Below are 13,464 nucleotides of genomic sequence, written 5' to 3' on the forward strand. Positions count from 1 at the left end.
CAGCACACTGTTTCCCTGAGTCATGGTTTCCCACACCATGGTTCTACGTGACTTGTTTAACAGAGAGTAAATACAGTACATCCCTGGAGAAAACTCTGAAAGACTAGTTTGGGCAGGTCGATAATAGGAGTATTGTATTCTGGAGGTGGGTTGGTATACCTTAAAAAATGTACCATGGTAATACAATTTAAAAAATACCATGGTTTTGTACTAGCAGTGTGTAGTTAAACATCGCAGTTGTTTAGAATTTATTACCATGATGGTCTGTGTTCCACCATTTTTTGCGTAAAGGGACCAAAAACATAGTAATTTATGGTACTCGCTCTGCAAAGGCAAAGCCTTGGCCTAGTGTACCCTCTCCAACATCTTTAGAGCTTGGTAAAAAACCCATGGTCTAGTAGTGAAGTGTAACCTCTTAAATCTTGGGACCTGCATAGGGTATGGTGATAAGAATGAATGAAGTCTGAAATCTTGAACATAATGTTTAAAATAATTAGTTTATCTGGTGCTTTTCGCTTCAATTTCAGTTGGCTCTCTCATTCAACTGACTAGGCTACACGTCTAGACTTCTACATTTGTAAAAAGGTATTCATATCATCTTATCTCAATACATTTTCATCATGTCGTTCTCAACATATCCCTAACAACAGCAAGTTACAATGTTTATCTTTGTTTAGACTCTCTGTTTCAAGTCTTATTAGTCGTATATACGGGATACGCAAGATATACATCGTCCAACTAAATGCCTACTTTCAGGTTCCTTCTCCACAATGCAACAACAATAAGAAATAGTAAAAATAAGAATACGAACATGAAGTAAAATAAATATCTTAGCATAAGTATAATACAAGAAGGCAATCATTTATAGTCCAATATTTACACATGTATGGTTGAAGGGGGGGATGGGAGGCAAGTGTATTAATTCAACAGTACAATAAGAGCAGCAGCTGTGTGCTAAGGTGGTCAGTCCAGTTCAAGTGTTCAGCAGTCTGATGACTTGTAGATAGACGCTGTCTCTGAGCCTGTTGGCATCAGACCTTATGCTTCGATAACGTCTGCCCGACTGGAAGAGAGAGAACTGCTCGTGGCTGGGGTGTGTGGGGTTCTTGATGATGCTGCGGGTCTTCCTCAGGCACTGTTTCAAATAGATGTTCTGGATTGGTGGAAGCACGGTCCCAGTGATGGACTGACTGTACCACATGTTGGAGGGCCTTGTGGTCGTGGACGGAGCTATTCCCGTACCAGGCCGTGATGCAACCATTCAGGATGCTCTTGATGGTGCAGCGGTAGTATTTGGAGAAGACCCGAGGCGACATGCTGAATTTCTTCAGAAGCCATAGGAAGTAGAGACGCTGTTGCACCCTCTTGACAAGAGTGGTGGTGTTGTTGGTCCATGACATGTCCTCGTGATGTGGATGCCGAGAAACTTGAAACTCATGACTCTCTACAACAGTATCATTGATGTGGATCGGGGCATGTTCCCTACTCTGCTTCCTGAAGTTAACAATTAACTCCTTTGATGCCACGTTTAAGGAGAAATTGCTTACCATGAAGATCAGCTTTAAAACAATTTGTTTATCTAGTGCTTCTCTCTTCAGTTGGCTCTCTCTTTCAACTGACTCACTGACTAGGCAGGCTAACGAGAGAGTCACTGTAGAGTGACAGGCTAGCGTGAGAGTCACTGTAGAGAGAGAGAGCGTGAAGCAAGCGGGTCCCTCGGGCCAAAACAAGCACACCCCTTGACTATAAATACATGAATACAAAATGCCAAAGATTAAGCTACCATATAGTATCTACCAGTATCTACCATACAGTCTCTCACATTCTCCCAATCTCCCACATTTCTGGTTGGCAACACAGGGAACCCAGACAAAAGCCCAAAACTTTACTATTAATACAGAAAGTATTACCCCTTTATGTCAGCAACTTGTTTTATTTTTATTTGATGTTACAGACAAACTAGGACCAACAATAGTAGCCAAATGCCTCTGACTTTCTTAGAAACCTGCCCATACTGGCATATAAATTAAACAATATAATACCAACCAACCTCTTTTGACCTTTGGGGGTTTATTTATTTGATGCATTATACTGCTATTGTACCATGCTACCATTTATCATAATTGTGCTTTACCATGGTAGTATAATGCAGGTTTGAACCATGATTCTTCCATGATCCACATCTATACTATTGTATTTATGACGCAATACCATAGTATTATTTAGGTGCAAGGCAGTACCATCATACTTCAAGGCTAAAACCATGGTACATTTCCATGCTTCAGATCAGTACCATGGTATATATGATGCCATACCATGGTAATATTTAGGTACAATGGTAGTACCATGGTAGTACCATCATACTTCAAGGCTAAAACCATGATGTATTTCCATGATTCAGACTATAGCATGGTATAAGTGAAAGTACCATAGTAGTATCATGGTACATTTTTGTAAGGGATAGTACCCGTAGCAGGGTGTGGAATAGAGATGGTGATAAGGTACAGGGGGATGTGTCTGACAGTCACATTAGCAGATGGAGAGTGATTCACTGAGCTGCACCTGTCAGCATTTGACCCAAACAGGGCAAGATGTGGAGCCCAGCCCCAGCCTAACACGCTCAGAACCTCTCAACCATGATTGATAAGTGGGAATTAAAATCTCTCCTTGAGGGAGGGACAGCTTTCTTACATTTTCCTCTAAAATCCATATGTTCTAAAGCAGGGTGCAGTAGCATACTGTAGTAACATAACTACCTAGAATCCTGATGGCAGGTTCTCATGCAGTTTGAGAGGCCATTTTCAGACATGTGGTTGTGCAATGGTGTGCTATGTTTGGCTACTTTAACAATGCTACTGTAATTTGTCAAGCTCACAACGGCCCAGAGGAATTAGTGTGAATATTAGCGAGTGACGAATCGTCTTAATTGATTGACCAGATTAATGATTGTCTGTCTGCACAAACTGATGGTTTGTTGTGAGTGTGTGGGTGGCAACAGTTTGTGATTGATAGAACACTTTCAATCAGAGGGCAGAGATGGGTTCTCGGTTTTTTTCTGATTCATTTTCTTTTAAGATGTTTATCTTAACAATAGGCAGGGTGGTATCTTCAGATTTTGTGTTTGATAACAAGCCTTTAAAATCAACCATATGGTTTTTACAGACACTGTCATAACCAGAAACTATCGCATTTCACAGATTAACCACGGTCAAAAGGAGTGAATGATCAGAGAAGATTTGGATTGAATACCTACTGAAGTATACTGGTGGAAATCTATAGAATTATAGAATGTGTATTATCTAATTGTAATTGGTTATGTGTATCCCTTCCATTGAATAACCAATGCATCAGAAGATATTTGCAAATCACATTGGTTTCTGTTTACTGTTAGGATCATGGGCAAATGTGGAATCCGTGTGGCTGGTGTTGTAATATGTCACAATATATACCTATAATTATTTCTGTCTACATTCTGCCTGTTTTACAGCTAGTGTACCAGTGTTACAAAATGAATGGTGTTAGTACTACTGCAGTCACTGATTATCTTACCAATGGCTTCCCCTTTGAATCCTCTGTATTGAGTCCACAGAGAAAGACACTAAATGAGATCATCTCAATTGCAGTGTTAAATTCTTACGACAGCCCCAATTTATCTAATTGCACCACAGCAGTGTGGTGCATTAGCTCTGTTCCGCTAAGTTACAATGACGACTGTACACATGCACGATAATCTCATTAATTGCAATGGATTGCTCTGCAGAAAATGTATGTCATTAGTAGCCTACCAAACTGATACTCAGCACTATTGTCCCTCTAATCACTCTTACATCAATGCAAATGTCATCGAAAATCTAATCAAACACTTTAGAGCCCATGAGCTCATCTTGTGCAACTTTTCTATAGGCTATAGGCCCATGAAAACAGTGATGGCCTCTATTAAAAAGAGGACGATCCCATCAGCTTTCTAGGCCTACTAAATGTATTTCTCAGCTTTCCTAGAATTTAGCAAATATTAAGCACATTGCTTATCTTTTACAACAGGAGTATAGCCTACCTGGCTGGAATGAAAATGAACCACAGGAAAAGCGTCCTCCATTCACTATTTAAGTGCAGAGATGACATATTTCTTCCCCTGTTTCGAGACAGGTGCATGATACTGGTCCATTCTAAATCGAAATGAATTCCACACATATATTATTTAGTATACTGTATGTAAAGACAAAATTAAATCAAGAATAGTCTGATGGGTGACAATATTAGCCTATCACTTGTGAATTATATATTATCACTTGTGAATGATGCCCAGCTTAAGGCAAGAAACAATGCCTTTTTTTGTGACCTTTTCTAATCATAGTCGCACACCTCATGTAGCCTAGCCCATAGGTCTATATGTTTTGATAAGGTTTGTATCACAACTAAAGTGGCCAAATAACTTCTTAAAATTAGAGAGGTTGTTATCCTGGCACCACACTGCTAGGTCTCTGACCTCCTCCCTATAGGCTGTCTCATCATTGTTGGTGATCAGGCCCACCACTGTTTAGTCGTCGGCAAACTTAATGATGGTGTTGGAGTCGTGCTTGGCCATGCATTCATGGGTGAACAGGAGGTGTTCTGCCATGGCCAGCGAAGAGCCCGGATCTCAATCCCATTGAGCACGTCTGGGACCTGTTGGATCGGAGGGTGAGGGCTAGGGCCATTCCCACCAGAAATGTCTGGGAACTTGCAGGTGCCTTGGTGGAAGAGTGGGGTAACATCTCACTGCAAGAACTGGCAAATCTGGTGCAGTCCATGAGGAGGAGATGCACTGCAGTACTTAATGCAGCTGGTGGCCACACCAGATACTGACTGTTACTTTAGATTTTGACCCCCCTTTGTTCAGGGACTCATTATTCCATTTCTGTTAGTCACATGTCTGTGGAACTTGTTCAGTTTATGTCTCAGTTGTTGAGTCTTGTTATGTTCACACAAATATTTACACATATTACATTTGCTGAAAATAAACGCAGTTGAAAGTGAGAGGACGTTTCTTTTTTTGCTGAGTTTAGTTTATCAACATTTTCAGCTAAACGTTCGGAACTATTGCATCAAGCGCATTGCGGGAAAAGTTTTTTTTTAAGCTAATGGTTGTATTCATTTGGAATATTTATTTCTAGGTCAACTTTTGTACTATGGGGGATAGTAGATTGACATAAGCTAGTGCTTTTCCTGTTCATTAGGCCTACTCGTCTTGTTGGCTGACTAAAAGTAAATGTATGTTCAATATGCACCTCGGAATTGGATAAGGACGCGCACTGTTGCTTCCCTGATGTGTATGTCTTCACTTGTAGTCTGTGACAAAGACACAATCACGTGAGGGAGAGCCATGTGAGTGAGATGAGAGGTGCTTCGGAGCAGGCAGCACTCAGGGAGAAGGGCTGCAAAAGGCATGGATTTGTTTAGGTTGTTTTATGGCCACACAAAGGGAATGCCGCCGGGAAATTCGAGGCATTATCAAATGCTTCTCAAATTATGAATGAGAGACTGACGAAGTGTGTACAGCCTGCACAAAAAACAAAGCAGAGCTCATGCCTTCAAGCAACTTTTTTCAAATCATCATTAGTTGCATCATGCAGCCTTACAATGTATTTAAAATCAAAACATATAGCCCAAGTAGTGTAGCCCACAGCCATAAGGCATAGCCAGATCAGGACCTAACATAAGGACAACTTAGAGGATGCTATTCTCTTCTTCTGAAATAGACAACATTTTCTTCAAATCACGTTTCTTTAGACCTGTCTAAAATAAACAATAGGTTTGTTGTGAAAGTGTAGACTATATTACATGGATTTTTAGACTTTTTGGCTTGTAGTGGATGTCAGGAGATGCTAAATGTGTTTATGTTAATTAACTGTCAATTACCTTGAGACCAAAAGTTATTTGCTTGACAATCACCGGCTGACAAAATTTTGTCCATCGCCACAGCCCTACTAATGACATGCACTGTGTTTATTAGGTGTGCTTGAAATTCACCCCCACACACAAATGCATTTTCTTTTTTTCAGGTTTTCTACCCATGCTGAAAACGTCTTGCCATAGTACTTAAAACAGGGATGGGTACCTTTGATGGGGGTGATGGGGGTGAGGGTGACCCCCACCAAAAAATCTGAAACTCATCATGGGGGGGGGGGGCCGCAGTGGCTCGTGGGTCTGCGTCCCCACATCCATACCCACACATATAGTCAGCACTCGCGTTTTGGGGGCCATAAGCAAAATTCTAAGTTTTAGAGTTAATTTCCTGGAATTCTACACATTTCGCCATGGGGCGGAAAGAAACATTTTCAGTTTTGCAGGTAATTTCCTGCCATTCTACACATTTTGCCATAGGATGGAGAGAACTGTTGCAGTTTTTAATGTGACACCTGACTGAGAATGACTAGCAAAATCAATGGGGCCCCCCCGGTCGGTAATTCAACCATGATTACTACAAGTTGAGATAGCTGGCCGCAAGATTAACTAACAGTTTAAACAATGTTAGCTGCCATAGGCTAATTGAGAGACTGTCAGTGACTGACATAAGAAGAGATAAACTGCTGATGCACAACCACATTTCAAAATTGCACCTTGTGCATTCTACTATTCTAATTCTCAACAGTAAGTTGAAACCCTGACGGAGTTCCGGAATAAGGCCTGCAGTTGAACGGACATGAAGAGTTAGATACTCGCGGCATATGAATGACAGGGTCGTCCACTCTAGTGAGAACATTTAGGAGTCATTATTCCATCAGTATCATCCTTGCCAGTGCCTCTGAAGACCTCTGCCTGTTAGAGAGAGGCTTGTCTGTAATGTGACTGAAATATTTGTATAGCCTTTATTCCAGGAGAAAATGAACACGGCATCTTCTTTTTACACTGACCCTTACAGAAAAAGCACCTAATTTCATATGTGGAAAATCACATGATTTCATGTGAAATTTCACATGTGAAATCTTGTAAAAGTATGTGTTTTTGGAACACTTCCAAATCAAATCAAATCAAATGTTATTTGTCACCTGTGCCGAATACAACAGGTGTAGACTTTACAGCGAAATGCTTACTTACTAACCCTTGACCAACAATGCAGTTTTAAGAAAAATAAGTGTTAAGAAAGTATTTACTAAAACAAACTGAAGTAAAAAAATAAATAATAATAATTAAAGAGCAACAATATAGGAACAGTAACGTGGTTATATACAGGGGGTACCGGTACAGAGCCAATATGCGGGGGGCACAGGTTAGTCAATGTAATTAAGGTAATATGTACAGTACATGTAGGTAAAGTGACTATGCATAGATAATAAAAAGAGCGTAGCAGCAGTGTAAAAAGGGGGTGGGGGGGGTCAATTTAAAAAGTCCGGGTAACCATTTGATAAGCTGTTCAGAAGTCTTATGGCTTTGGAGTAGAAGCTGTTAAGAAGCCTTTTGGACCTAGATTTGGCTCTTGCTGTGCGGTAGCAGAGAGAACAGTCTATGACTAGGGTGGCTGGAGTCTTTGGTCATTTTTAGGGCTTTCCTCTGACACCGCCTGGTATATAAGTCCTGGATAGCAGGAAGCTTGGCCCCAGTGATGTACTGGGCCGTACACACTACCCTCTGTAGTGCCTTGCGGTCGGAGGCCGAACAGTTGCCATATCAGGTGGTGATGCAACCAGTTCTTTGGTAATGTGGACACCAAGGAACTTGAAACTCTCAACCTGCTTCACTACAGCCCCGTCGATGAGAATTGGGGATGTGCTCGCCCCTCCTTTTCCTGTAGTCCACGATCATTGTCTTGATCATGTTGAGGGAGAGGTTGTTATCCTGGCACCACACTGCTAGGTCTCTGACCTCCTCCCTATAGGCTGTCTCATCATTGTTGGTGATCAGGCCCACCACTGTTTAGTCGTCGGCAAACTTAATGATGGTGTTGGAGTCGTGCTTGGCCATGCATTCATGGGTGAACAGGAGGCACAGGAGGGGACTGAGCACGCACCGCTGAGGGGCCCCGTGTTGAGGATCAGCGTGGCGGATGTGTTGTTACCTACCCTTTCCACCTTGGGGTACCACCAAGAAGTCCAGGATCCAGTTGCAGAGGGAGGTGTTTAGTCCCAGGGTCCTTAGCTTAGTGATATTTTGAGGGCACTATGGTGTTGAACGCTGAGCTGAAGTCAATGAATAGCATTCTCACGTAGGTGTTCCTTTTGTCCAGGTGGGAAAGGGCAGTGTGGAGTGCAATAGAGATTGCATCATCTGTGGATCTGTTGGGAATGTATGCAAATTGGAGTGGGTCAATCAAAATAAATTGTATTTGTCACATGCGCCGAATACAACAGGTGTAGACCTTACCATGAAATGCTTAATTCCAAGCCCTTAACCAACAACGCAGTTCAAGAAATAGAGTTAAGAAAATGTTTACTAAATAAACTATTGAGTCAATGTGCGGAGGTACACTTTAGTCGAGGTAATTTGTACATGTAGGTAGGGGTAAAGTGATTCTTGTCTACAGCTGCTCAATAAGTGCCCCTCTGCGCAATGCATTAGAAAACCTCTCTGGTCTTTGTGGTTGAATCTGTTTTTGAAATTCACTGCTTGACTGTAGGACCTTACACATAATTGTATGTGTGGGTTACAGAGATGAGGTAGTCATTAAAAAATGATATTAAACACGATTATTGCACACATAGTCCATGCATGTGACAAATACAATTTGATTTTATATTCTAATAATTAACTGCAATTAATGTAGAAAAGTAATTGACTTAAATGGGTTCATTTTCTGTTTTGTACTTTCTGTGCTGTAATTTCAACCACTGAGTTCCTCTACTAAACTGTCCAACCGAACTTGTGATTGCCAAGCCAGTGGGGAGTACAAAGGAACTTTGAGCTGCTGAGGGTTCAGGTCATGGGTGATTCATTCGAATGTGAAGGTGCCTCTGGGAAAATAGGTCCCTCAATCCCCTAAATGCCTCCAAGTAGCTTGTTTGGTAGTCAAGTCCATCTCTCCCTCTCTCATCAATGTCTCTGTTTCCCCCATTTCCTTCTCTCACCCCCCTGCTGTTTTTGGTCCTGTCATTTCAAGAATTTCCATTTATATCTCCCCGATTGTCTCTTTCTCTCCTCACTCTCTCTCTCCCTCTCTTCCTTCTCTATTTTCAACCCCTCATCACACTCTTTAGTTGCCCCAGTGCTCCTGATTTACAATGTCTTAATGTAGTCCTGTGCTGGGAGTCGGCAGATAAATGTCCCATTTGTCACATTAATAGTCCCTCCACGCCAGCGTCCTAGTATGACTCCATCCACAGTCCATCCCCCTACCTCATCCTATGCCCCCCCCCCCCCCCATCCTTGTGTGCTGCTTGGCGGATCAGAGCAACATTGCTATAGCTGATCTTCCTGATTTCTGATGCATTTTTTGTCCAGCTATAGTTTCTTTCTCCCTTTTGTCATGTGTAACCACACTCCGTGCTCTATAGTCATTCGTCATTGTTTAACCTTCTGTATTGTTCTAGGTGGCTGGTCTTTGTGCATTGTAATGCTTTTGTTTTGGATGTCACGTCATTATGAGCATGCGAGTCTCTCTAAGCATTTCAAAGAGATTACACTTAATTGGGTGATTTTTAACAAACAGTGGGCACACATTTAATTACTGTTACATTCCATTAGCGCTTTGTTTGTGCCCAGATAAAGGATAAAAAGAGGCCTGTTGACTATATGACAAATGTTGACTTGAATTCCAAATGTGGTGATCATGTTTTTCGTGTTCAAATAAGATTAGTAGTAGAGGATTATATTTGGTATGTATAGATTGTAACTCTACACAGATATGGCTCTACCATCAGCCACAAATAAAGCTCCTCATTTCTCTAGTCTGGAATTTGCTGCAGAAGTTTTAGATTGCACAGAATATTTTCTGGTGATACTAGACTCTGAAATTCAGTGTAAAATCTGCCTACAAGGGAGAGGACCTGTTTAGTTGACCGGACAGCTATTTATACATTTTATGGGGCAGAGAGCAGTACCTTTACTCATGAAATGATCAGGTGCACTGACTATACTCATTGATGCAAGACAAGTATTCATTAACCCAAGGCCTGGTTGACTGAAGTTTTCCTGCCTTATTAAGACTGAATCAGAGTCCCCTGTTAATTAGACTTATACTGTAGGTGTCTCCTATGAGTTTATGTGTGTAGGTGAGAGTGTGAGATTGTGTGAAGTTTAGAAGATCTACAGCTCCTACACTAACCAAACTTCTTCAACTTATGACTGTACATTTTATTTTATATTTTAACAAAGACATCCACTTGTGTACTTGGCAGCCAGCAGCTTTCAAGCACTGGTAAATGTACATTAATATGTTTTAATGCCTCCAAGCTCATTTACAACCCTTACAACTAGCACGATACTTCATAACACTTCATAACCAGAAGCTCACTGACAGATGTGCAGCATTCATCAAATATTTACTACTACTTATAATGGGCAGCTTATCAGGGTAAATTTGAAGCCATAGATGTTAAGACTCTGTATAAATATTTTACTGTACTTTCAGTAATTCGTCCCAACAGACATCTTGAACTTTTTTAAAAGGATCTTACTGAGATTTTCTCCAAAGCACACACACATAAACAAACAGCAAGAGGAAGTGGTGGCTGGACCAACTATGTCAGAAACTACAAGTATTACAAAAATGGATTTGTATGTTAATCTGGGTGACACAGATTTCAGAGATGACATGTTTCTGTGGTGGTGGTGGGGAGGGGTGAGGGGGTGCAAAAGGGAAAGAGGGATTTATTACTTAACTTGCTATAGTACTTGTGCATTTTTTTGGTGATATTAAAGGGATGTTTTGTTTACTTTTCTACAGGCCCTACCCGCCCTTTCACCCATCCTCTTCCTGTTGTCCCAATGCCCATGGCTGTATGTGCCCTCAGTTCCTTCCCTGCCCATACCCTGGCCTGCTCTACTTTTCTCTGCCCATGTCCTGCCTTGCCCTACTGGGTTCTACCCTACCAATGTCCTGCACTGCTGTGCCCTGTCCTGACCTGCCCTTTAACTGTGGCTCCTCCACCTCACATAATTCCTGAAGCCATAAGTCCCTTTTAAATTCCCTTCTCCAGCAGTTTGATCTTCAGGGGGCATTTTCTTATCTATCTTTATTATCTCCATCTTTATCTGTGTTATTTCTACAAACAGAACGCACTTTTACTTTTATTTGACTCGTACTGATTCCACGTGCTCTATGCTGTCTAATTGAATTGTCTGAAGTTTGTTTCATCATGTCCCTCTCATCCTTGTCCCTCTTTAGCCTGTGAGCTGATGAACCAAGGCATACTGGCACTGGTAACATCTACAGGCTGTGCATCCGCCAACGCCCTCCAGTCCTTGACCGACGCCATGCACATACCCCACCTGTTTATTCAGAGAAACGGCCAGGGCACGCCTCGCACCGCCTGCCACCTCAACCCAAGTCCTGACGGGGAGAGCTACACCCTGGCCGCCCGCCCGCCTGTACGCCTCAACGACGTCATGCTCACCCTGGTCACTGAGCTGCGCTGGCAGAAGTTCATCATCTTCTATGATGCTGACTATGGTGAGTGGGGGAAAGGGGTGGGGTATAGGGTGAGTGGGGGAGAGAGGTGGGGTATAGGGTGAGTGGGGGTTGGTGGGTGTGCTGAAAACACAGTTGAGTATTGTGTGACCATTACAGTTTTTATTTTTTGTATGTGTGACCTTCTAAAGACCAGCTCTCCAATGGGGAAGGCCAGTACAATATTGAGGATGAGGAGGAGGAGGAGGAGGAGGAGGATGATGATGATGATGATGATGATGATGATGACCATAACCGCAGTAACCAACTAGCAGTAATCAATAGGATATTTTTTCTTCCCTTAATACGATATTGTTGTTTTGGACAATGCACAAAGCTGACCAATATTTGAAGGGAGAGTAAATAAAATATTTACTGCTACTTATAATGGACAGTTTATCAGGGTACATTTGAAGCCATAGATGTTAAGACTCTGTAATTCATCCCAACAGACATCTTGATGTAAGGGCTGTCGCTCTCCTCATCCTCGGACGAGGAGAGGAGAGAAGGATCATCAGACCAATATGCAGCATTAGGGAAATAAGCCATCTTTTTATTTAACACGACGGCAACACGAAACAAAACACTTTCAAATAAACAAAACAAGAAAACGACGTGACGAAACCTGAACATAAACTTACATAACTAAACGTAAACTCACGGACAGGAAACAGACGACATCAAAATAAACGAACAGCCAAACAGTCCCGTATGGTACATACATTCGACGACACAGGAGACAATCACCCACAAACAAACAGTGAGAACACCCTACCTAAATATGACTCTTAATTAGAGGAGAACACAAAACACCTGCCTCTAATTAAGAGCCATACCAGGCAACCAAAACCAACATAGAAACAGATAACATAGACTGCCCACCCAAAACACATGCCCTGACCATAAACACATACAAAAACAACATAAAACAGGTCAGGACCGTTACACTTGAACTTTAAAAAAAAGATCTTACTGAGATTTTCTCCAAAGCACACATACATAAACAAACAGCAGGAGGAAGTGGTGGCTGGACGAACTATGTCAGAAACTACAAGTATTACACACGTTGATTTGTATGTGGAGGGCCAGTACGATATTAAGGATGAAGATGATGATGATGATAACCGTGGTAGCCAACTAGCAGTAATCATTAGGAGACATTTTCTTCTCCCTTTAACTATCTTGTTCTTTTGGACAATGCACAAAGCTGATAATTGTTTAAAGGGATAGTGCGACATTATTTACACTGAACAAAAATATAAACACAACAAGCAACAATTTCAAAGATTTTACTGAGTTACAGTTCATATAAGGAAATCAGTCAATTTAAATTAATTCAATTAATCTATGGATTTCACATGACTGGGAATACAGATATGCATCTTATGGTAGGGGCGTGGATCAGAAAACCAGTCAGTATCTGGTGTGACCACCATTTGCCTCATCCAGCGCGACACATCTCCTTCACATAATCAGCTAGCGGGATATACGCTGCACCGGCAAGATAGAACAGCACACTCCGGTAAGACGAGGGGGGGGGGCGGTCTGTGCATATTTGTAGACAACGACTGGTGCACGATATCTAAGGAGGTCTCTAGATTTTGCTCGCCTGAAGTAGAGTATATTGTGATAAATTGCAGGCCACACTACTTGCCTAGAGAGTTTTCAGCTATACTTTTCGTGGCTGTTTATTTAAAACCACAGACAGATGCTGGCACTAGACGCACTCAGTCAGCTGTATAAGGAAATAAGCAAACAGGAAACCACTCACCCAGAGGCGGTGCTCCTAGTGGCCGGAGACTTTAATGCAGGGAAACTTAAATCAGTTCTACCAATTACTATCAACATGTTAAATGTGCAACCAGACGGAAAACATTTCTAAT

General features: G+C 41.7%; 1 protein-coding gene across 2 annotated transcripts in view; it reads left to right on the forward strand.

Annotated features, from left to right (window-relative positions):
• The window catches only part of LOC111952067 (glutamate receptor ionotropic, delta-1), a 392,217-nt gene that overhangs the window by 223,299 nt on the left and 155,454 nt on the right, over positions 1-13,464 (forward strand). For both annotated transcript variants that reach the window (XM_070434970.1, XM_023970525.2), the window contains exon 3: positions 11,300-11,584. In XM_070434970.1, coding sequence (XP_070291071.1) covers positions 11,300-11,584 — 285 coding nt within the window. The remainder of the gene's footprint in view (positions 1-11,299; positions 11,585-13,464) is intronic.

This window comes from Salvelinus sp. IW2-2015, linkage group LG25, assembly GCF_002910315.2.
Source record: "Salvelinus sp. IW2-2015 linkage group LG25, ASM291031v2, whole genome shotgun sequence".
NCBI lineage: Eukaryota > Metazoa > Chordata > Actinopteri > Salmoniformes > Salmonidae > Salvelinus > Salvelinus sp. IW2-2015.